The 26,236-nt window shown below is 40.4% G+C and overlaps 1 protein-coding gene across 3 annotated transcripts in view; it reads right to left on the bottom strand.

Moving 5' to 3' along the window:
• Positions 1-24,468, bottom strand: part of STK39 (serine/threonine kinase 39) — a 382,860-nt gene extending 358,392 nt beyond the window's left edge. For 2 of the 3 annotated variants that reach the window (XR_005218895.1, XM_037850140.1), the window contains exon 1: positions 23,870-24,466. Coding sequence is in view for 2 of the 3 variants with exons in the window: in XM_037850140.1 (XP_037706068.1) it covers positions 23,870-24,449 (580 nt within the window). In the remaining variant the exon portion in view is untranslated. Of the gene's footprint in view, positions 1-23,869 lie in introns of all 3 variants that reach the window. The other variant, XM_037850139.1, reaches the window with a different exon arrangement.
• Positions 24,469-26,236: the final 1,768 nt, after the last annotated feature.

Raw genomic sequence — 26,236 nt, forward strand, 5'->3', positions numbered from 1 at the left:
CACACCCATGGCCCCTTCCAGGGCAGCAGTTCAGACTGTAGGTACTATCTGCCCTTGGCCTCAGCTGGCTGGGCCAAGGAGGGTACCCAGCCTTAGGGCAGTCAGGTCATAGGATGGCAGTAGCCGATGGAGGGACACCGGTAAAAATGGGATTCTCAATCTTTGGGATTAAAATGGGAAATGAGAGAATTTGGCAGTTATCAGCGGTACTGTGGCTAAAAGGAGAAGAGAGGAGCAACAGGGGCTATAAGGGACTATAAATGAACCAAAATTCTGAGTAAGCAGAAGCTACAGAATAAAGAAGAGATAGAAGGTTAGTGCATAAGGAAGACAGATAATAATAGAAAGAGAAGCAAGTAGATATGAACAAAAAGCAATGCATGGATTGGTTAAATCACACTCAAATAAGAAGATCCAGAAAGTGGAGGATCCAGAAGTGAGGATCCAGAAATTCCTGCTCCTGAAGTCTTGTCCACTTCCATGATCCATGAGAACTCATTTTACTGCAATTCCCAAAGACCTAGATGCTCAGCTTTTCCTGGGGTGGTACAAAACCTGGGATTATGGATGAGAGTCCTGTCTCCTATTCCCACAACTTTATAAAGAAAGCCCCATTGCCACAGGTAATTTCAGTGAGTCCATGTTCCTTGTAACCAAAAGGGTATATGAATCAATTTTTTTTATATTTTATAATCCAGACTTCCCACCAATCCAGAAAAATCTTTCCATAAATTTGTCCATAGTAGTAAAGCCTCATGACATTTCACTTTTAAGTCCATAAAATGATGCAGCTGTCATTCCCTAAACTCAGATACTAATTTTTTTCTTTGCCAATCCACTGCCACTTGACCACCTAACTCTGTCCACCATTCTCTCCTCCTCCTCTTAGATATTTTAGGTTGAGAAGAGTAGGAAATAAAGCAAGAAGACTTCTCATTCTAACTCCCTTCTACCTTTAGGCCAAGTAAGAGAGCAATTAGGCAGACATTTAACTAGAATAACAACTGGAAGAAAATGTTACAGTAGCTATCAAAAGCATAAGTGTAATACCTTTCGCCACAGCAACCCCAATTTTGGATTTCTAACCAAAAGAAACTGAAAAATTGGAAAACACCAATAAGTTTATCAATAAAGGAATGGACCCAGAATAGAAATGGACTAGCAATATTTTTAAATGAGGGAGATTTATGAAAAATGACCTAGAATCGAATCTTGTTCACTGCCAGCTCCAGGTATGATATGAAAGGTCAATGTGAAATCTAAAAGTCATTACTATTTTGAATGCACTCACAACCCATAAGAAATTCACTTACTCTTACCTTCCCTCTATTCCAAAACTTTCTGTAAAATGGTTTTAGAGCCAATCAAAAAGTACCAAATATCAGAATAAAGTGATCCAACAACATACAGAAGACAATAGGCAAAGAATAATAGATACTTGCAAGAAATACTACATTATAACTCAGATATTAAAATTAAATTGTGGTTTCCAGGATGATGGCAGATTAGGTGAAACAGAACAAAATTCTCCTCCTTGAAAAACACTAGATAAAGGACAGAAAGTGATCCGGAACAGCTGTTCTGGGGTTCCACTGGCTGGGAAGGGACTTCTACACCCACAGTGAGTGTGTACTTTCAGAAACCAAGAGACTGAATTTAAAACCAGTGAGTGTCTGGCCTGGACACCACTGGGGAATGCACAGTTGGGCACCCTCCTCAGCACTTGGCTTGGGAGATAACCCTTTGTAGACCCATGGCCAAGAGCCCCTGTGCCAGGGACTGGCAGTTAGAGCAGTCAGAAGAGCGTAGAAGGGGGCAGCTTTCCATGCCCCATGCAGCCATGTTTGCGTTGGCTTGGGAGATGACCATTCACAGCCCTGTGGCTGAGATCTTCCTTGAAGGAATTCGGAATTCGGCGGGCTTGTGATGGCTTAGGAGATGACCACTCACGGCCCTGTGGCCAAGATCTTCCTTGAAGGAATTCGGGATTCAGCAGGCTTCCTCCATGGAAGCCCATGGTGTGCACAGCTTAGAGGCAGGGACACCACACGGAAGTTCCAGGAGGCCTCCCTTAATCCCAGGGATGACTGGGCATATGGCAGCCAGGGACTGTGGGGCATTTCAGCTGGAAGGTGAGACACACAGCTCTGCAGCCTCAGAGCACTCCACCTGCAGCCCCAGGAATGGCCAGGACCACTGTGTCCTGGACTGAACTCCCTGCCAAACTGTGCAGGGCATGCCCACCCCCCACAGGGCTGGCAGTCTCCAGTGCACAAGGAAAACTGGTGCACTGGTTGAACTTCCACATGGTTTGGACCCCCACTCGGTGCATGGGTGAAGCTGGAGGAGAACTGGCTTTGAAGGTAAGAGGTGGCTCAAGAGTGCCATGTGCTGGTAGGTCAGGGAAAGTACACTCCACCAAGCTGTAGCTCTGCCAAATTATAGATAAATGTTCAAATAATTCTGCATATCCTAAAAGAAAGCTATCAAGATAAGCAAATGTCAAGAGGCCAAAAACAACAGAAAAGTGTAAAGCATATGAAGAAACCAAAAGATATGGATAATCCAAATGTCCAAGTAAAAAAGCCAGAGGAGACACAGCACTTGGAGCAATTAATCAAAGAAATACACACAAACATCAATGTCATGGCTCAGGACATAAAGGACATGAAGAAGACCCTAGAAGAGCATAAAGAAGAATTTGCAAAAGTAAATTAAAAATGGCATATCTTATAGAAATAAAAGATACTGCTGATCAAATTAAAAACATTCTTGAGACATAACAGCAGATTTGAAGAGGGAGACAAACAAATTAGCAAAATCGAAGACAGAATGATAGAATGGGAAAGCACAAAAGAACAAATGGTGAAAAAAATCAAAAAATTCATAATGAATCTCAGGGAACTGATGGGCAACATGAAGTGCACAACTCTAAGAATCACTGGTGTTCCAGAAGGTGAGGAGAAGAAGAAAGTGTTAAGAGGAGTATTCGAAGACATTATTGGGGAAAATTTCACAACCCATCTAAATGATATAATTATGCAAATCAAAGATACCCAATGAATTTCAAATAGAATAAATCCAAATAAACCCACTCCAAGACATATTCTGATCAGACTGTCAAATGCTGAAGAGAAGGAGAAACTTCTGAAAGGAGCAAGGGAGATGCAATTCACTACATACAAGGGAACAACATAAGATGAAGTATTGACTACCCAACAGGCACCATGGAGGCAAGAAAGCAGTGGGATGATGTATTTAAAGTTCTGAAACAGAAAAATTGCAGGCCAAGAATTCTTTATCTAGCAAAGCTTTCCTTCAAAATTGAGGGAGAGCTTAAAATTTTCAGAAACAAATGCTGAGAAATTTGTTAACAAGAGACCTGCCCTATAAGAAATACTAAAGGAAGCTCTATTGGCTGATGAAAAAAGAAAGGAGAAAGAGGTCATAGAAGGGCACAGAACTGAAGAGTATTATTAGTAAGGATAACTTAAAGGAAATAAAGAGAGAGGGGGGAAAAAATAGATCTAACAAATAAAAACCAGAGATGACTGATTCAAGAACTGCCTTCACAGTAATAACTTTGAATGTGAATGGATTAAACTCCCCAATTAAAAGATATATATTGGCAGAATGGATTAAAAAATATGAACCATCAATATGCTATTTATAAGAAACTCATCTTAGACCCAGCAACACAAAGGATTGAAAGTGAAAGAATGGAAAAAAATATTCCATACAACCTACAGCCTAAAGAAAGCAGAGGTAGCAATACTAATGTCAGATAAAATAGACATTAAATGCAAGGATGTCATAAGACACAAAGAAGGGCACTATATACTACTAAAAGATCCACTTCACCAGAAAAGAAATAACAATCATGAATGTTTATGCACCCAATCAAGGTGCTCCAAAGTACATGAAACAAACACTGGCAAAACCGAAGGAAGCAACAGATGTTTCCAGAATAATTGTGGAGACCTCAATACATCACTGTCTCCTATAGATAGATCAACCAGACAGAGGACCAATAAGGAAACTGAGAACCGAAACAATGTGATAAATGAATTAGACTTAACAGACATATATACAGCAGCATTACATCCAAAATTACCAGGATTTACGTTCTTTAGTGCTCATGGAACTTTCTCCAGGACAGATCATATGCTGGGGCATAAAAAAGCCTCAATAAATTTAAAAAGGTTGAAATTATTCAAAGCACATTCTCTGATCACAATGGAATGCAACTAGAAGTCAATAGCCATCAAAGATGTAGAACATTCACAAATATCTGGAGGATAAACAACACACTCCTAAATAATCAGTGGGACAAAGAAGAAATTGCAAGAGAAACTGCTAATTATCTAGAGATGAATGAAAACAATAACACAGCATATCAAAACTTATGGGATGCAGTGACAGTGGCACTGAGAGGGAAATTTATAGCTCTAAATGCATACATTAAAACGAAAGCTAAAATCGAACTAATGGAACAACGGAAGAAGCTAGAAAATATTCAGCAAACTAATCCTAAAGCACATGGAAGCAAAGAAATTACAAGGATTAAAGCAGAAATAAAGAGATGGAGAACAAAAAAAAAAAAAAAAGAGAGAGAAAATAAATAAAACCAAAAGTTGGTTCTTTGAGAAGATTCAACAATATTGACAAACCCTTAGCTAGACTGACAAAGTCAAAAAGAGAGAAGACTCAAACAAAATAATAAATGAGAGGGGGGACATTACTGTGGATCCTGAAGAAATTAAGAAAGCCATAAGACGATACTATAAACAACTGTATGCCAACAAACCAGACACACGAACAACATGGAAACACATGAACAACCTAGACTGAGCAGAGAAGAAATAGAAGACCTCAACAAACCAATCACAAGTAAAGAGAGTCAATCAGTCATCAAAAAGCTTCCTACAAATACAAGCCCAGGGCTAGATGGCTTCATAGCGGAATTCTATCAAACTTTCCAAAAAGAACTGACACCATTCCTACTCAAACTCTTTCAAAAAATTGAAGAAAATGGAACACTACCTGACTCATTTTATGAAGCCAACATCATTCTAATACCAAAACCAGATAAAGATGCTACAAGAAAGGAAAACTACAGGCCAATCTCCCTAATGGATATAGATGCAAAAATTCTCAAAAAATACTTGCAAATTGAATCCAAAGACACATTAAAAAAATTACACACCATGACCAAGTGGTCTTCATCCCAGGCATGCAAGGATGGTTCAACATAAGAAAATCAATCAATGTAATACAACACATTAACAAATCAAAAGGGCAAAATCAAATGATCGTCTCAATAGATGCTGGAAAAGCATTTGACAAAATTCAGCATCCTTTTTTAATAAAAACATTTCAAAAGGTAGGAATTCAAGGAAATTTCCTCAATATCATAAAAGTCATATGAAAAACCCACAGCCAGCATAGTACTCAATGAAATACCAGATCCATTCACTTCAATGGTGATTCTGTGAGCTAAAAACTCACTTTCAGAAGAACATTCACCTATATTCTGTGTAACCATGATGTTACTTCCCTCTAAGATCAGAAACGAGACAAGCCTTCCCTCTAAGATCAGGAACAGGGCAGGGATACCCGCTGTCACTACTATTATTCAACACTGTGCTGTAAGTGCTAGCCAGAGCAATCTGGCAAGACAAAGAAATAAAAAGCATCCAAACTGGAAAGGAAGAAGTAAAGCTGTCATTATTTGCAGATGATTTGATCTTATATTTGGAAAAACCTGAGAAATCGATGACACAGCTACTTGAGCTAATAAACAAATTCAGCAAAGTGGCAAGATACAAGATTAATGCATATAAGTCAGTAAGGTTCTTATACACTAGAAATGACCTAATGGAAGAGACACTCAAGAAAAATATTCCATTCACAATACCAACTAAAAACTCAAGTACTACGACTAAACTTAACCAAGGACATAAAAGACCTCTACACAGAAAATTACATAACTTTACTAAAAGAAAAAAAGGGAACCTAAAGAGATGAAAAGATATTCCATGTTCATGGATAGGAACGCTAAATGTTGTTAAGACGTCAATCCTACCCAAACTGATCTACAGATTCAATGCAATTCCAATCAGAATTCCAACAACATACTTTGCAGACTTGGAAAAGCTAGTTATCAAATTTATTTGGAAGGGAAAGGGGCCTTGAATTGCTAAAAACATTCTAAAAGAGAATAACAAAGTGGGAAGACTTACACTTTCTGACTTGAAGCCTACTATAAAGCCACGGTAGTCAAAACAGCATAGTATTGGCACAACGACTGACATATTGATCAATGGAATCTTATTGAGAATTCAGAAATAGACCCCCAGATCTAAAGTCAACTGATCTTTGATAAGGCCCCCAAATCCACTGAACTGGGACATAACAGTCTCCTCAACAAATGGGGCTGGGAGAATTGGATATCCATATCCAAAAAAATGAAAGAGGACCCCTACCTCATACCCTATGCAAAAATTAACTCAAAGTGGATCAAAGACCTCAATATAAGAGACAGTACCATAAAACTCCTAGAAGACAAATGTAGGGAAACATCTCCAAGACCTAGTATTAGGAGGTTGCTTCTTAGACCTTACACCTAAAGCACAAGCAGTGAAAGAAAAAACAGACCAATGGGAACTCCTCAAAATCAGAAGCTTCTGTACCTCAAAGGAATTTGTCAAAAAGGTGAAGAGGTAGCCAATGCAATGGGAGAAAATATTTGGAAACCACATATCTGATAAGAGACTGACATCTTACATATATAAAGAAATCCTACAACTCAACAACAATAATACAAACAGCCCAATTATAAAATGGGCAAAAGATATGAAAAGACATTTCTCCAAAGAGGAAATACAAATGGCTGGAATACACATGAAAAAACGTTCATCTTCACTAGCTATTAGAGAGATGCAAATCAAGACCACAATGAGACATCATCTCACACCAATAAGAATGGCTGCCATTAAACAAACAGGAAACTACAAATGCTGGAGAGGATGTGGAGAAATAAGAACTCTTATTCACTGCTGGTGGGACTGTATAATGGTACAGCCACTCTGGAAGACAGTTTGGCAGTTCCTCAGAAAACTAGATATTGAGTTACCCTATGATTCAGCAATTTTACTTCTTGATATATACCCAGAAGATCTGAAAGCAGTGGCACAAACAGATACTTGCACATCGATATCCATAGCGGCATTATTCACAATTGCCAAGAGACGGAAACAATCCAAATGTCCTTCAACAGAAGAGTAGCTAAACAAAATGAGGTACATACATACCAAGGAATACTACGCAGCAGTAAGAAGGAACAAGGTCATGAAACATATGACAACATGGATGAACCCTGAAGACATAATGCTGAGTGAAATGTCAGACACAAAAGGAGAGATAGTGTATGTTACCACTAATGTCAACTCTGTGAAAAATGTAAAATAAATGTATTATAATGTAGAACATAAAGACATAAAAAATAGACAGAAGCTAGTGAAGCAGGAATGATAATCTAATATGTACAGATATGATAATGAGGATGAACTTAACTGTATGGGGACAGTCAGATGTGACTATGATTCATTAATGCAACTATAAGTATCAGTGACTCATGGAAGGCGAATATGTTCGTAAATGGTTGTTTAAAGGCATGTACCCCACAGAGTAGCATCACAAACCTAAATAAGTGTTAGCATGATATATTCAAAAGGTATTACACTAGAGCAGAGGGTTAAGAGAGTGGTATATGGAAAAACTACTCATTACATATTAAAGACTATGTTTAATAGAATTATCTTACCAACACTACACTAATACAAGGGATGAATAATCAGCTGCTGCTAAGAGCTCTGGGATGTATTATGTTGTGATAATTGTTTAAAGTTGACAGTGATGAGGATTGTACAACTAAGCAAAGATAACATAAGAAACTGACCATTTAGCTTGGGATAGAATATATATTAAGTGAAATTAGGAAAGCACTACTTAATAAATCAAACCTTCTACTTAAGGCTTGCTCTTGTGAAACTTAACAAGTTTCCTAAATAATCATGCCTAAGAGGCACCTCCAGCGAACCTCTTTTGTTGCTCAGATGTGGCCTTTCTCTAAGCACAACTCGGCAAATAAATTCATTAACATCCACACCTCCCCCGCCCCCGGAAGGGACACGACTCCCAGGGGACTGAATCTCCTTGGCAACGTGGGACATGATGCCCAGGAATAAGCTGGGCCCTGGCAGCAAGGGATTGAAAATGCCTACTTGACCAAAAGGAAGGAAAAAAGAAAGGTAACAGGCTGAGGTCACAGCAGCTCAGAGATCCTAAATAGAGTCAAGAGGCTATCCTGGAGATTTCTTATGCAAGCTCAAGCTAGACATCCCGGATGGCCACAGTATGCCATGCCCTTAACAAAAGTAGTCCCCAAATACCTAGGTCCCTACCTGAGATTCTATAAAAGATTCACTTGCTAAGTTTTATCTCTCAGAAACTTAAATCCACCAGGATGTTCCTATGCCAGACAAGCCCTAAAACCCTGAGGCAACAACCTCTTTAAGAACAACAATCAGATACACCCCCTTTCAATATGAATAAGTTAGGGTGGTCACTGTCTAGACACCCCTGAAGATGGAAAAGAGACTGAGAGGAAGAGGTAGCAACAAACAAGATAAGATTTAACAAAGGTCTATGAATACTGAAACTTTATATAAATATATACATATATATTTTTTTAATGCTGAGGTGTTGGAATAGCTGGAAGGAGGTAAACGACATGGTAGAACTATAACCTATAACATCCTTTGAAATTTTCCCTATAGCTATTCATTAAATTGCACTTTGAAAGTCTTTAGCTTTCTGTATATACCCTATATTGCATAAGTAAAGTACTGAAACTGTGTAACTGTAACCAATAACAATTTTTTAAATTACCTATATATATAACTGCTTGTTGAGCTGTACATTGAAAGTTAACAACTTTCTGTAGTTATATTTTACAATAATGGAAACAGCTGAAGTTGTAGAACTATGACTCATGACATTCTCTGAAATTTGCTCTCTACCTACTTGTTAAATCATAAGTTGAAAGTTATCACTGTATACAAGTTAAAGTTAACAATAAAAAAACGCATTAAAAGAAATAAAGATAGATAAAATCTACAAAAAAATTTAATTTAATTTTAAAAAGATTAAATTGTAAGTATATTCTATGGCTCTGAAAACATTTAAGTATGAGGAGAAAAAAAAAAATACACAAACCCACTCTGTCAGTAATCATAAAGTATGCTTAACTATCAGTGTGTATTACATCCTCATGAAACAAATAACTTTTGACAAGCAATGAGCATCTAAAATGGGTTTATTTTTCTTGCTTCTAAGCAAATTAGATTTAAAAGTACTGGGAATGCTAAACAGTAGCAATTTCTAAAAATATCAATTCACACTTTTTTTTTTTTTTAAATCCTATCCTATTTAAATTTATACTCCTACTCCAAACAATGTTTATCCCTGGGTGATGGGTAACTGGTGACTGTTTTCCTTTTTACTCATCTGAATTATCTAAATTTTCTACAATGAACATCCATTATTATTTGTATAGTATTGGGGAAGTTTAACATAAATAAGCTTGGAATTCTTTATAACCTCGGAGGTCTAAGTAACATCCTTTTCTCAGTCCTTCTTCCTTATGTGAATAAGGGGTGTTGGCCAACTACAAGAGAACACTCCACAAGTCTAACCCCAGGTCTAGATCTGCAATAAGCAGCAGGTCACTCAGCATTTAAATCTGTAAATTTATAAAGAAAACACTCAGTCCTCTTCCCACATCTAAAAGCATATAACATTTCATGACAAAGGCTTTTTACTGGAAAGACTTCGCAATTTAATAAAATGTATAATTACACATCTCCCTTCCTTCTATTATTTCTGCCATTGGTACATAATAAACTAAAGGAAATGGGTGAATTCTGTCAATAACTATTACTAGGTATCTAATCTTGTCCTAATAGGCTGACAATTCTTTAAAAAAATAAAAATGACTATAAAACAGGCAGCAAAATATTGTTGGATTAACTTCAAAGTAAAGAAATTTAATCTTCAAAGCAACAATCTACCTTTAAACTGAGTGATGCATAGACAACATGTTATTTTTAGGGCTGTGTTAGATCTAGTTCACTGACTTCTAGGTGGCAAGAGAAATAATTACATATGCATGAAAACAGTCTATATTTTTAATGTGGTGTTGAGTTTTAAGAAGGTCAGTCTGGAATAAAACACCTCAGGGCTAAAAAGGATCAGCATTACACACATACTCTCACACACACATGCCTCCACCCCCCAAGTGTCACATTAGAATTGACATCTTTAGGTTTTTCAGCAAGTTATATGTTTCTAAAGCCACTTTTATAGCAAAACTCACTCGGATGGTTAGTTCACCACAGTAAATTAGTTTATGAAACCTATAATCAACCACATTATAATAATGTAGTTGGGCAACTAGTTCTCCCTACCACAAGTTAAGTGAATGACAAACATTGTCTATCCATCACCCTTGTGCTAAATAAAGCTGTTGCGGTAGACAGTTGGTCCACCCTGCACACATACCCCTTTGCCATGTGATGTTACCACTCACCACTCCTCCCAACAAGTGGAGGGAGGGAACTTCCCCTCCCCTTGACTCTGGGCTGGCCTTGTGACAAGCTTTGACCAACGGAATGCAGTGGAGCAACGCCACGTCACTTTCAAGTCAAGAGTCCTTGAGCTTCGACTCTTGCTCTCCTGGCATGCTGCCTCCGTCAGGCATGTCCAGTGCAGCCTCCTTGAGAACGAGGAGACAGTGAAGAGGCAGGGCCACCCTACAGCCAGCACCGACCACCACCCATGTGAGGCCACCCTACAGCCAGCACTGACCACCACCCATGTGAGTGAGGCCATGTTAAAACAGTTAAAACAGCCAGCAGAGGCCCAGCCGGCCCCACGACCGAGGCGAGAACAGCAGAACTGCCCCACCAAGCCCAGCTCCAGTTGCCAACCTACAGAATCACAAGCAAATACAATGGCTGTCATTTTAAGTCACTAAGTTTTGAGATGATCTCTTAGAGGCACCCGTGAAGGTGGAGCTTCAAATGAGGCACCTGCCACGAGGTGCTGCTGTGGAAGCTTTCTTGGAAAAATTACATTGCCCTACTAGTTTCTTTGCCATAAGCCTTTCTCGAACCCCTACAAATTTTAAACTTAGATATGCCCTTCAGTTCTTACCCACGGCTGCTCAGATCTGAAGGCTTTTGCTGTCTTATGTGGATACCTGCCTCTGGACAGTTGCCAACTTATCTCTGGCTCTCCAGACTTGATTCTGGAATCCCACCCCCAACCTTACAGCTCAATCTCTCAGTCCACCACCAGCTTGTTTTGCTATCCCTATCTCTATACTAACAGCTCCCAGTATTCTCAAACCATAGCTCACTGTAATCTCAAAACACAGTCTCAGATCACCTCATTGCTTCTGTGAAGCAATTATCCAGAATCTACGAAAAATATTAAGTCAACAAAACTGAATTTAAATGACTAACTTAGCATTACCAGTCTAGAGAGTCATTGTGGAGGGTTAAATAGTGATTCCAATAAAGTTACCACTGCTTAAAACATTTTTAGAAGTGTTTTAAGGGCAAATCAGTGTCACACTAAAGGAATCAGTCTAAATTCCTCATAAGGCTGAAGGAAATGGGCAGAAATTTTATTTAAAATAAAATGTAGCTATAAAGTATAAGTAGATGCCCTCCCACCACGTCCCCTTGAAGGATACAATACTTCCTATCTATATAAATTCTGATATGATCAATTTTAAAGTCAGTCATTCTTCACAGATATCATTTTTCACGTATCGTCTGTCCCTTTCTTCCAGTTACTCCAAGAGACCGGGAATATTTGATTTTTAGAAACTACGTACAGCTAAAAATAATTTCACTTTTCCATGTGACAGACTAAATGGACTACATCCTATAAGTACTAGCAAAACAAGTGCCTCACTGTAACTTTTACCTATCTCAGTGAATGAAAGCCGGTTATTTCTCTTTTTCTTTGAAGACTATTTAAGCAAATATGCTACAAAGCTGCCTATATTATCTATTTCTAATGGACTTTAAAGAGCGGGACATGAAATGGTATGTTTGAGAAAGTCTTGCTGCTCTTATGAAAACAATCAAGAATATGGCTATATGCTGAGAGGCTCATCAACCCTTAACCCTAGAGATTGTTACTTTCTAAACTGATGAGTATTTATTTTAGTAAAGATGAATAATCTAGCCCCAATATTTTTCTTAGTAACCCTAAAAGAGTCTGTTTCCATACCGACCACTGAAACTGTAATAAAATCTCCACCTTCCCCACCCCCTATGCCACACACACACATACACACACACACCAGTATGATTTAGTATGGAACTATATTCACAGAAATTTAGAACAAGGGTTCAAGGCTCAAGTTGTTTTATGCTGGAGACAGGATGATTATTTAAAACCAGGGCTAGGGAAGCCATGCCATTTCAGCATTCTCTCAGATATAGACAAAACTCAACAACTCCCAAGAAGAGAAGGAAAACAGGATAAATTCAGAGAGATGAGGAAGTTAGAGTCCATATAGCACTGGACTAATGCATGGCTGGTCCTGATCTTGCCTTAAGTTTGTCCTAAAGATCACAATTTGAAATTACACAGAAACACTTGCCCTAGCCCTATTTCGGCCACCCAACTGCCCAGGAAAGGTGCAGTATTAAAAATGTTTCTACAGTAACCTTTGTTTAAAGTCAGGCACTGGGTTTAGGACTCCAAGAGCTTGAAAGGGCATCTACAAGGAAAAATAAAAAAGGATTACATAGTAAAACATTCTGTTATGGCTCTGTTCACCCAAGGTAACTAGATGGGAGAGAGTACAGACTGTTCCTGAATTTCCCAAAATTGAATCCAGTTAATCTCCCTACACAGATTTTCACCCCTGAGTTATTAATTCTCTCTCCTAGCAAAGCAGTTTTCCTAACCATGCAGTAATTATATAGTCTGAATTTCTACTGACGTACTAACTTAAATACTGGTATATTTCATTTGCTTTGTGATATATAAACTAGGCCAAGTTATTAATCCTTTAATTAGTCAAATATCAAAAACTTTTTTTACTCAAGGGAAAAGAAGCGACATAATTCAAATTCACCTTTTAAGTAACTTAAATTAATATAGGTATTATTTTTCCTACGTAGGATCAATTTAAGAACTTCTTTGCAATTTCAAAACAAGAGAAATCTATGTAGTCAGTTTTTTTTTATAACATAAAAGAAAATAAACTGCAGTGATTCTATCTGCCACATAAAACCCCAAGACTCTAAAGTGATTTTTTTAAAGGAAATGTAACATTTCGATACTTCTGAAAACACTGGATTTCATTTTGGAGGAATCTCTCTGTGTTTACAGTAATCACAAGAACATTCCCAGAATGAATTAACTGGGTAAGATAAAAACTCATACTTCAAAACTACCTCCCTAAGTCAACAAGGGTATCTGTTTCATCACATAAAAAGAGAAACTGTTCTTCTTGAAAACATGAATTTATTAGGTTTCTAATGGGAAACAGAGTAAAAACAAAACTTTTTTGTTTTTTGTTTTTTGTTTTTTAATCAGGTAAGTGTTGGCTGTCTCCTTTTTGTACTTCCAAGCCAATGGCATATTATCAGGAGGTGACTTCATACTATTTACAGCCATCATAATAATACTCCATCAGTTCTTGAACATTTCTGAGAATTTACTATCTAGTGCTGTCCAAGAGGACTTTCTGGGATGGTGGAAATAGTTTATATTTGCACTATCGGATAAGGTAGTCACTAGCAACAACTGGCTATTGAACACTTAAAATGTAGCTAGCGCAACTAAGCGCTAATAATAGCGTATTATTATTTAATTTTAATTAATTTAAATTTAAATAGCCATGGGTGTCTTGTGGCTACATATAGGACAGTGCAGTGCTAGATATTCTGCTATCTGTCATAAAACATTAGCCTGGTTGAAGGGACCTGAATCTAGTGCAGAAACCTTGCTTTCACTAATCATCAGCTGTGAAGTAAACATATTTTCCTTCACCCATCAACTTGCTGCTCCTCAACTGAAGTTTCTACTCCATACATCTAACTCCACGTCATTGACAGTTTATAACCAAAGATAAAAAATATATTCTGTTGCAACAGACCAGGGAAAAGATGACTGAAACGAAGATATTACATGTTTGTATGTAACCTGGTTTAAATGCTAAACATACTCTGATGAAGAAAAAACATATTTTAAAAAGGAATCATTTTAACACCTCTAAAGAAATAAGATCTTTAATATAGTACCTACCTGGTAAATATTTTCTCAGATAGACATATTTACTCTATTAAAATGATAGTTATACAATTCATTGAGTCAATAATATTTCTAATATCTCACTTCTTCCTTCCCACCAATAAATAAACAATGTGTTGTTAGTAAAATACAGAACTAGGCACAAATCGTAGGACCAGAATTCTAGGGGCTTTTGGGCCACAGGCAAGTTACTTCAAAGTTGGCCCTTACAGTCTTCATTTGTAAAACAAAAAGAGCTAAAACAAATTTTTCTCTCAAGTTCCTCCCAAAATTAAATGTCCTTATTCTCCCTTTATTCTACTGTCATTCCTCAGGTGGGAGCTGATTTATGAAAGCCAGCACTGACCTATCTGATTCTCCTACCACCCTGACCCGCCCTTCTTCTCTGCTTTCTTGAGTCATCCATAATTAAGCAAAGGAGAAGGGTGGCATAGCCAGATTAAAAGGAACAAGAGAAAAAGGATATAACCAGATGATTAAAATTAAAATGTAAGCAGCAGGAAATGGGTCAACAGGCATCAATCCAGAAAATATAATCCTTTTGCAATCCCCAAACAAAACAGAGCAGGAAAGAAAGAAATTGGAATGCCCCTCATTACAAACACTGCTACAAATTGATGCTACCAGTTCAAAACAAGATCATGAATTCCTCTAAGACCACAACCATAGCAGAGTGCTTGTGAGGAGTCTCAGAATTGTCACAGGTGGCTGGCTTCCGAAACACTCCCCAAATGAAGACCCATCATTCACAGGGCAGAAAGTCATCAATTTCTACTGGCCATACTGGTTTTTTGTTTTGTTTTGTTTTTGTTTTTTTCTGGTAATAGCTCTAGCAGTGACTAAAGGTCTAAACCACATAAATGCCACCACAATGCATATTTTCAAGAAGGGGAAGAACTGAGTGGGTGCTTCCAGAACCAGCCCTCTGAAAGTTACACTAAATCCCATTTACCTGGAAGAAGTGTGAAAATAAAATCAGAGATAAAATGAATGCTGAGGGCTCTACCAGTTCTACCTTAAAACAACATTTTCACATATATCAATACACAATCAGTTTAAAAGCTCAATTCATCCAACCCTCCATGTCCAAGCTCAAGGTTGAGTTCATGCTGAAATCACTGTTTGGCAAGCAAGAAGAAACTTGAAATGTATCAGCATTAACTCACATAGGATTCCAAAGTGTTTATATAAATCAATTCTAGAATTAAAGTACTGCCAATCCATTCTATAAAGGGCTTTTATTTCTCTTCTGAGTCCCAGTTAAGCCAAGTCTAGAATAACTTTTTAATTAACATATTGAATTCCTCTCTCAAATAAAGACTTGACCAATGAATGCCAGATTTGGAAAAAGCAGTACATAAAACACTTGAGTCATGTGAACCATCATAGGGTTGTTCTGGTATAATTTAAATAAAACTGTCTTGGGGGAAATGTAAAACTTCATATGATTACATGGAGAATTAAATAGGAAAAAAAAAGTCTTTCCCTAAAAAAAGACTGAAAAGGAATTCTAACATCTATTAGATTGGGTTGACTAAAGAAGAAAAATGCAGTTTGGTAGTCTCATCCTATTACCTTCAGTCCTTTACAATTCATAAAAACACAACTCCTGCCATCAAAACAACCTTTGAAAACCACCCGAGCTGCAGTTCTGCTCCTGTGTTTCCTGGGTACCCCCAAGCATCTCCAGTGGTACTGGGTGCTACACAAGAGGCCCCGCAGGGCTTCAGGATTAAGGTCATATGTAAACAAACAGCAGGAGAGAGATCATCTGTACACCCAAGAAAGGAAAGCTCTGGAGAGGAAGGGGAAAGCAGAGCCAGGACTTCCCCATCCCACCCTCCAATGTCCAGGTAAACGGGTTCCAGCACTGTGGCAGGAAGCTCTGGGTCCTCTGATCTGGAGAAACCACCTCTCAGTTCTGTGAGCTCAGAAGACCAGGCCTCTGCCGGCCAACCTACAGAACACAGGCAGGGGGCTGCACTCAACGTGCTTACTCTCATCTATGAGGATTCATGAGCTAACTTCTACAGAGCCCTTTAATGTCACTGGCCAAAACACAACTAAATAAGCACTGTCAGTAACCACTAGCAAGATCATGTCCTCAGGGTCCAGGGAGATAAACTTTCAGAAGTCAGGCCAATGTTCCTCTTCCACAAGGAGGGTGGGAGTATTTGCCCCCTAGAACTCAGTCCTTCATCCAAAAAGCACTAATCAAATACTTAATATGTTGGGAAACGAGATGAAAGACAGGCCCTGCTCTCAAGGGGGGCTTAAAGGTCTAGTGCCAGGATGGGCAAGGGGCAAGCAATCTGAATTCAGTGTGAGGTCTTCCAGAGAGTGAAATACCCAACAAAGCCAGAGGGAAAGGGGAAGGGGGTTCAAGGGACAGATTTCTGTGAAGAAAAATTCACGTACTCAGGGTCTAAAAAGTGAGCCTGGATCAGGGTGCTGGTTATGCAGGTGTGTTCAGTTTGTGACCATGCTTCAAGCTGTTTATTTATGATATGTAAACTTATACGCCTATCTATGATATGTGTACTTTTCCATATATATATTATACTTCAATAAATGTACAAAGTGAGATATGATAGAGACATAAGAAGAAGAGCCAGAACAGAGCTCTGTTATATAGACAAAAATGGAAGGGAAGAGTGGTGGAATGGTGTTCCAAGCAGAGGGGAAACTTCCCTAGCAGAGGCTAGGGAAGCATGAAGCATTTCCATAACTGCAAAGGCTCCCACTGGTTGGGGAGTCCACCCTGAGAAGGAAATGACAAGATATGGCTGGGAAGGGAGGCAAGAGACAATTCCCAAAGGTCTTGAACATTGTGCTTGAGTTAATCCTGAGAATGATGGAAGAGCTACTGAAGGTGTTTAAGCCTAGGAGTAACATGATAAAAATTTTGGTATAGCAGAATCACTTTGGCAGCAATGCACACTAGACCAGGAAGCAAGAATGGAAACAAGGACCTGGGTAGAAAGTACTACAATAATCCAAATAAGAAGTGATAAGGGACTAAACTAAGCCAGTGGCAGTCAGGTTGTGGAGTCAAAGATAGATCAAAGAGGAATCAAGGATGGAGAGTATTTAGTATTTCGGGACCAGTTAGTAGTAGAGATTGAAGAAGATGGGAAAGTGTAGGATGACCAGCATGTTTTGCACTTGAGAGTCTTCAAGAAGATGGAGAATGTAGGAGAAGTATTAGGACCGGATCAAGAGTGAAGAGATGAGTTTAACTGTGAAACATGCAAACAAAGATACATAAAAGATAGTCCAAATACCAGTCCAAAGATCAGGGAGACCCTCAGCATTTAGGTGGGGGCTGAAGCCTCAGACATAAAAAGCAGTGGATCCTGGAGAAGGGACAGGCAGGGAAGTAGAAGTAAATCCAGGGGAGAGGGGTGGCATGGAAATCTAAGCTAGAGCCTTTCCAGAAGGAGAAATAACACCCAGTGCCAAATGCTGCAGAAAGAAGTGAGAGAAGGACTGCAGTGTCTACTGGTCCTGGTCACAGAAGAGTCATATCCTCATTTTGAAGCAGTGTTATTTCTCAGTGAGAGGGCAAAGGCAGATTGCAGTAGGCTGAGAAGTGAATGGGAGGGTCTTGCAGACAGTTTAGCTGTGAAAGGAGATCAAGTCTTAAGTAGCTAGAGGAGGAAGGAGTAATGAGAGTGATTTGTTTTGTTCTCTTTTGTTTTTGTTTTTGTTTTTTTTTTTGGCTTTTTTTTTTTAAGATAAGAGAAAGACTTGAGAATATTTATACACTGAGGAAAAAGCAGAGGGGAAGGAAGGAGCTAAGTGATGACTTTATCTGAAAACAAATGCTCCTGTCCTCTCACTCACTGGGATACACACAGAATACTTTAGTCAGCATTTCCTGCCAACATGGCAGCCTCTGCAGGGCAGACTCAGAGGTGGAAGAAAAGCGCAGTCTTAGCAGGTTGTTCTCAGGGCCCTTTCATAATAGGCTGTTCCTCTCCAGTAACCTTCCTGCAGGATGCTCTCAACACTTGTCAGAGGGCCATTTGGCACCTAAACCCCTGAGCCATCCAAATCGCCAGGAGCACCACAGGTCTCTCCAGCTTCCTCCACGTAGCAGAGGTGCAAGCAGAAGCCAGTCCCACGCAGGCCCCTGGCTCCCTTTTGCAAACCACTTTCCAGCCACCCCCGGAAGCAGACTAGGAGGCCACCTTTCCCCTCTGATAGAAACTAACCAGAGAAACTCTTCGAGTTACTCCAAACTCTTGCCAAAGACAGGACTGTGTTCATTTCTGATAATCTGAATCTGATTAGCAAGTAAAGTTTATAGTACTTATGGCTAAGACTAACTGAGAGTGTGCCATGTGCCAGGCACTATTCCAAGTGCTTTACATTCCTTGAATCCTCATGACAACCCTATTTTTATCATCTCCATGTTACAAATGAGAAAACTGAGCACAGAGAAGTTGTAAGTAATTCACTCAAGGTCACAACCCAGTGACTGTCATTGCCAGGATTTGATGTACACCAGGCTGTCTCACTCCCGAGCCTGCACTGGTTATACTTTATTGTCAAACATGATCAAAAATACAGTATACAGCAGATCACAGAGTAAGGGAGAAGTGCATGAAGTGCATAACATTATCAGCCACAAATCAAATGCATAGATAAAGTAAGTATTGCAATAACTCTACCAGAGATTTTTCCCCGAGATTTTCTCCATGCAGCAGTTTTGAACAGCACATTTAAAAAATCATTTCTGTATGTATGTTTCTCTTTATTTAAAAAAAAAACAAAAAAAGTGAAACAAATGAAAACCAAAGCCCTCTGCTTCAGTCAAGAGCTTAGGGCCTCTTTCTTTCAGTATTGGAAGGAAGGAAGGAAGGAAGCGAGACAGCGAGAGAGAGAGAGAGAAGGAAGGAAGGAAGGGGGGAGGGGAAGAAAGATTTAAACCAATCACAGAACCAATATCAGCTGCAAGACAGGGCCAGGTCTAAAGGTCTGGGAAATGAGAAGACACACATCAAAGGGATAGGTGTTTCTAGAGAGGTTACGTGCTCCAGCCCCCTGGGGTCCCAGAAAAAAACACTGTGACTCAGTGTAACTCCCACTGTTTTCAAGATCCCTCTAGGACACCTGTAACAGTTCCAGGTGCTAAACCATAGAACACCACAGAGCCTCTGAGAAAAAGCAAAGTGGGAACATCCTGGCCTAGCAGGTCTCATTTTAGGAGATGCTGTGGCCCCATGAAGATCTGGTCAAATGCCCTATTACCTGGACCTGGGGGAAATGCACCTGAATGGTTAAACAAAGCTTCACAGGAGAGAAATAAACAAAGCAATCAGAGGAACCCTCTGTCAAATTATGGCTAGGATACTAGGATTCAAAAAATTATTTTTATTGAATCCAATGGCAAATTAAATAAATGCCATGTTTAGGTCATTCTAAATGACCATGCAGGACAAAAGCGAAGCAACGCTAAGAAATCAAGTGCAAAACTACATGAAGAAAAGCTCATGAGTCAACAGTTATATATCCTGCAAAAAAATCTAAGAAAATGAACATAATCTGAGGCAGGGGTCTATTTAGCATTTCTTGGAGGAAAATCAGCAAAGACCACAGCCACTGCTGGAAAGATCAGATACAAATACAGAAATTGATACCACACAGACTACAACTCTTTGACAGAGTTCATTGAGATTGTTCAATTTTATGACCGATGCCCAAGTCAGCATTTACAAGATTCATTTTTTATCCTTTTGTTTAGCAAATCAAGGTGATACTATGAATATCACCAACAAATAAACTAATATTTTAATTGGCATAGCTTTGAGTGCCCCTTATACTTCTAAAGAAGAAATCTGAGTGTGGGATGGGAGTGAAGATTAAAGATTAATAAGATTGAAAAAAAGGAGAATAAACAGATGAGAAAGCTCTCAAAGAGCAGTTACTTGTCTAGGAGAGAGGCAGACATTTTTGAAATCTAAGACAAGAACACTGACAACTCAAGAAACTGTTTAATAATTTCACAACTTTTTTAACCCCTCCCTAAGTAGAGAGCTCCCCCTTAAGAGATTTATGTCATTTTCAGGTCATGCACAAACTCCTGAACCAGATCTTTCCTATGAGCATTACAAATTTTTCTATTGATCTTTTGCAACACAAGAACAATACAACAAAGAGAAAACTTTATTTTTAGACTTGCAAAATCCTGTATTTATTTTTCTAAAACAGAAGAAGTCAAACAACTGAACATGATTTGTTTGGATTTTAGTAAACCTATTCTCCCCTAATCCTGAGGCCCAAATCTCTGCCCAGAAGGAAATGTCAAGAAGCACCCTGTGCCACGTTGGAAAGTTAAGCACCATGCGTCCCTCATCCTCTACTTTGGGATACATTCTAGCCTCCTGCTGACCAGGGTTCACACTGCTGGAGTCTATCATGTGACACCTGCCACATGGCGGGTAGAAGCCAAGGCGGTCCACTGACATTCATGTTGAAACCGGTTCAGTGTTTGAACTGCCAACTTCTGCGAGTACTATTTAAGCAAAACTGCTTAACCACAAGTTCACTCTTAATTACTCTGCTGGTATTAAACACTAAATGGAAATGGATTTATAATTCCCTATAAACATTAAGCCTTTGCAAAACCCTATTCCAGCCATTTGATTTTTCAATAACATGGTCTCCACACAGGCCACCTCCTTTAGTTGGAAAAACGTGAGATAAATTTAAGACGTAGAAGGGCCTTTCCCACAAGGTGAATGTGCAGAAATCTGGGTAGAAGTAACAAGCAGTATTTCTATTCTCAATCTCAAGAAGATTTCTTCCTTTTATTGTTTTTATTAAGTTGACCAACCATAATTAGCAATGCTGTTCTTGCAAGCAAAAAGAAGCCCTGCAATTAATCCCATCACTTAAATTATTTAAACAGAAATGGTTAAGATTGTATTCATTAGCTCACAAAACCAGTCAACTCAAAAGACAAAGCTCACAATTTAACCCTAATAATTAACAATATAAGCATATAAATTGATTCTATGTATGTTCTGGCCCAGACTGTATGAAAAACTATATGGGAAATATCAATACTCAACTTTTATGTATCATCCTTATGATGGGGACAGACGAATGAATAAGACCCTGGAAGAGGAGTTCATGGATGGTTAGGGAAAGCAGCAATGGAAATCGATGAAGCACCTCACAAACTCTTGCTCAAACTTCAAATTCCAGCTCAAGTTATGGCCTCCTCTGCATGATACACTGCTTCCTTCTTTATCCTCACAGTCTCTCCCTCCTTTGTGCTCTTCAGTGATCATGCATCACATCCTATAGAACTGCTTACATATGTCTTTCAAAACGTCCTTGATGGCAGGGACCATTTCTATTAAGGTCTACACAGCCTACCCCTAGCTCAGATTTTGTTGAGCTAATAAAAACTACAAGGTTATATGCTACGAGGTAGGTAAAAAGAGGAGTAAAAAAGTCCACCTTACTTTACCTAAGGAAAAGCAGAAGTTTTCTCAAGAGACATCCACCTTGGCCTTGGAAGCCAAGGGAAATTCACTGGACAAAGATGGGCACTGAGAGAACAGCCTGTGCAAAGGCAGCAAGAAACAGAAGAGCAGATGTGCTGGAGAACAGCACAGTATTCTGGGTATAAGCAGAATATGTGACAGGGCAGGCAAGTTGAGGGCTTAAGTTGACCAACCATAATTAGCAATGCTGTTCTTGCAAGCAGAAAGGAGCTTATATGCTTATATGCCAGGTTAAGGGGGTTTTCCCTGAACACTTTAGACTTTGAGTAACCCTCCAAGCTATTTAACCAGGCAATGTCATTGCTTGAGAGCCTTTGGCCAAAAGTTATGAAAGGATGGATTTTAGAAGAATTTTAATTATAGATGCCTACTATAGGTTATGGGAACTTTTACATCCTAGGTTACTGCCTTGCCCATCATTTATACATATACATGTATGTATAAACATCATTTATACACATATAGGTATATGTATGTGTGTGTGTATATATATATATTTATACACATATAGGTATATGTATGTGTGTATATATATATAAATATATATAAATATATATATATATAATAAATATATAAATATTTATATATTTCAGTCTATGCAGTTACTCTAAACTGCATCCAAGTGGCATAAAAACCATATATTTAATTATGTAAGCAGCTTTGGGAAAAGTCCATTGCTTAAACCCAAAACATGTTTCATTCACACAGCAGGTAATAGACTAATTTAAAAACCTAATGAAAAGGGGGAGGGTAGAGAAGTTTTTAAACTGAAAGGCAGAACAAATATTTAAGATAAATATCCTGATTTCCTTTTGCATCACAATGCTTAAATATCAGGACTGTGAGAAGGCAGCATCCCATCCAACGCCAATAAGGTTAGAACATAAGGTCCAGTTTACCCAGAGGCTTCCGTAAGCGGGTTTAATGAGACACTCAGGATGATCCAATAGAGAAACATCTAAGTGAAGGGTCAACACAAATCTCCCGACCTTTCACGTGCTCGGCCCAAGTAAAAGTAATGCCTGTTTCTTGCCGTTCGACTTTGCCAGGTTTTAAAAAACGCAAGATAAAGTGATATTTGCGGGCCAGCTAGGAGGCACCGAAAGGCAGGGAGCAGATCGTCGACAGCCTTGGGTTTCACGTTTGCAGCTTGGCCCTGGACCAGAGAGAAGCATCGGCCCGGTGCAGGGCAGGAGGCCAGGGCGCCCGCGTTCCCTGGCGGTCGGACTGGGCGGCAGGCGGCGCGCCCAGACACCGAGGGAGGCGGGTACCCGGGCGCGCCGGGCAGCGCGGAGAGCCGGGCTGCAACGCGGGAGTGGAGCGGCGGCTCTCAGGGACCGAAGCCAGCATCCTCCCCTGGCCTAAGGAAAGAACTCATGCCTCCGCTGCTTCTAGTGGCTCCGTTACCCACGGCGAGTGGGTAATGGCGAGAAGCAGAGGCGCGGAGCTTGGAAGCAGAGGCGCAGTTGCGACCACATAGTCCCCCAGGAGGCGGCAACCGGGGCGCGGCACCGGCGCTGGAAGCCCAGACCAGGGCTCCCGCAACGCCAACCCCCACCCACCCGTGAGTGGCTGCCTGCCCGCATGGCCCCCGGCGCGGGCTGCGGCCCCAGCACGCCGGGGTGGAGGGAGATGCGGTAGCATTGCTGAATCCCCAGCTCGGCCGCCTCGGCGATCCGGGAGATAAAAGTTTGCAGCATGCGGCTCGTCTGCAGTGCAAGTCACATCCGCCGCGCCGCCTCCTCCAGCACAGGCGCTCGGAGAACGAACAAATAAATTAAAAAAAAAAAAAAAAAAAAAAAATTTGTTGAAGCCGGTAGGCCCCGAAGCCGGCCGTTCTGCCTCCGGGCGTGCATTTAGGCGAGCCCAGCATCCCGCGCCCCCTCCCGCCCGGCCTGGGCCGGTTCCGCCGCGCCCGCCGCGCCCGCCGTACCCGCCGCACTGACCGATAACCTCCTGCAGCTCGTACGCGTCCCTGCAGATGGGCCAGCCGACGGCCTGCACCGCTGGGGCCGCGGCTGCGGGCGCCGCCGGAGCCGGCGCTGCTGTCGCTGCTGCCGGGGCTGCCACCGCCGCCGCTGTCACCGGGGCCGCCTGCTGGGGCTGCTGGACGTGCACGGGAGAGCCACTCGGCTCCGCCATGATGCTGCCAGAGGGGAGAGGGAGGACGCGCCGGCCGGCGGACGACCTTCCACTTGAAACTTCCCTTCTCTCACCGCCGACACCTCTCGTCCGGCGCACGCCCTCCTCGCCCGCCGCCGCCGCCTGCCACGAGGGGAGGGAGCGAGGGAGGCCAAGCCGGGCGGAGGGAGGAGGCAGCGCCGGCGGAGGCGGGGAGGGGAGGAGGCGGTGGCCGCCGCGCTCGCCGCGCGCCCGGAGCCTCGCGCGCGCTACTCTCTGCCGCCGCGAGGGGAACCGTCGCTCCGCCGCCCCCTCCCGCTCTGTCGCGGCCAGGGAAGTTTCCACCAAAGGGGAGCAAGGACTGTTTGTGTTCGTCTTCCCGGCCGTGTCCCTCGCCCTCCACATTTCCTGCTTTCCCTGCGCCTTCTCCCCCAACAGTCAGGCTCCCCAGAAGACGCCCCCTGGGGACCCCGAAGGCGGGGTCGTTGAACCGCCGCCAGATTCTCACATGTAGAAATCTCCGCCAACTAAAGAGAACCTGCAGTTCATTTACAAGTTAGCGAATGGAGACATCCGCACTGGCTTTGTTTACAGGTCACCAGTTAAAAAATAACCCAAGTTGTAACTTTCCGGCGCTTTACCTGCCAATACCCATTTCCCACCTTGCCTAATCTAATCGCAGTCCTCCTACTTTTTCATAGTTAGTGAAACATGATTCCTTAGGTCCCTGCCTGTTCACAGACTTTTTTTTTTTTTTTTTTTTTCCATTTGTTCCAAGCCGCTTAGATCCCAGGGAGGTGATGTAAGGAGCATTGAAGTTAGAATAAGAAATGTAGGAGTGATTTGGACAGTTTATTTCGAAATCTATACTAATAACATACCACATTAACCCGTTAAGGCACTGATCGTAGATATCAGGCTTTTCTTTTACACTGCATGGTTGTTGGAAAAGAATTTACTGCGGTATAAATAAACTGTGTTGAAAAGTTTTGATTAATTGCTGCTTTTCGACACCCACAAAACTACCTCATCCTTAAAATTGCTGTGGCATAACTATAGGTCTTCCTAATTATAGGTGTCATATTTAACATTTCTTGAATGTTCCCTATTGTGCTATATATGGTAAGGATGACGAAGATTACACCATTCTTGTCTTAACCTGAAACCGTTGCAGTGAACCAGTGGTCATGTTGGTCATTTGGCCAAGATTATCTCGTGTGGTTCTCATGGTTATGACTACAGAAGGAATGGGTAAGAGTAATGAGAAATATATAATTTTAAAATTATATTTTTATAACATTACACTTATTTTAAATATAATACATATATATAAATAAAATAAAGATGCCAAGAAAAATTGTGAGATTTGTCTCAGGAGTTCATGTACAAAGATCTCCTTCAATTTTCTTGAAAGCTAATTCAGAAGAAAACCAGAAATTCATTATGGAGAAAAATTAATTATCTAATCAAAACATTAATGAAAACAGAAGATGTGTGTGTTTAATTTATTACAGCCTTATGAAACAATTGGAGTGAGGCAGTTACTGTGCTCTGGTCAGAAAGTGGACATTCTTTTATGCATGGGTGTTCAAAAACTGTGTATTGATTTTATTGTCCATCAAGAAAACAGACTACTTTATGAACAAATAAATTCTAGGCCACTGATGTTTTAAGTGGAGAGGAATAGGGCACAGGGGAGCTCTCAGGCCACACCTGCTCACCTCCTTAAGTACTGCTTCCCACCCCCACCCCAAAGAACTGAGCATGATTTTTAAGGGAAAAGAAGAAAGTTTACATGAATATGACTTCCATTTTGTAATATGAATTTGTATTTTGACTCTCAAATCATGAAGTTGGAATGTGAAGGACGAGAAAGTTCTAGGGACTTAATAGGAAAATATGATACTGTCAAGACCAATAATACAGATTTGAGTCAAACACAGATCATTTAGTTTCCCACAAAGAACAACTGTTCCATAGTCACAGACCAGATCTCTGTCCCCAGTCAACCACGTTCCAAATGGCTACCAGGATGATGAACTGCAAGAATGGGTGGTTCAATGCAGATCCACCACTACTACCAGCAAATCAGTTTAAAGGAGATTGTCCACTCTCAGTCGTCTTTTGCATCATTTTTATATATGAAAAACAGAACATGAAGTATATTTTTAAATTATATAACAGTGTTGGAT

Source organism: Choloepus didactylus, chromosome 9 (assembly GCF_015220235.1).
Source record: "Choloepus didactylus isolate mChoDid1 chromosome 9, mChoDid1.pri, whole genome shotgun sequence".
In the NCBI taxonomy this organism is placed as follows: domain Eukaryota; kingdom Metazoa; phylum Chordata; class Mammalia; order Pilosa; family Megalonychidae; genus Choloepus; species Choloepus didactylus.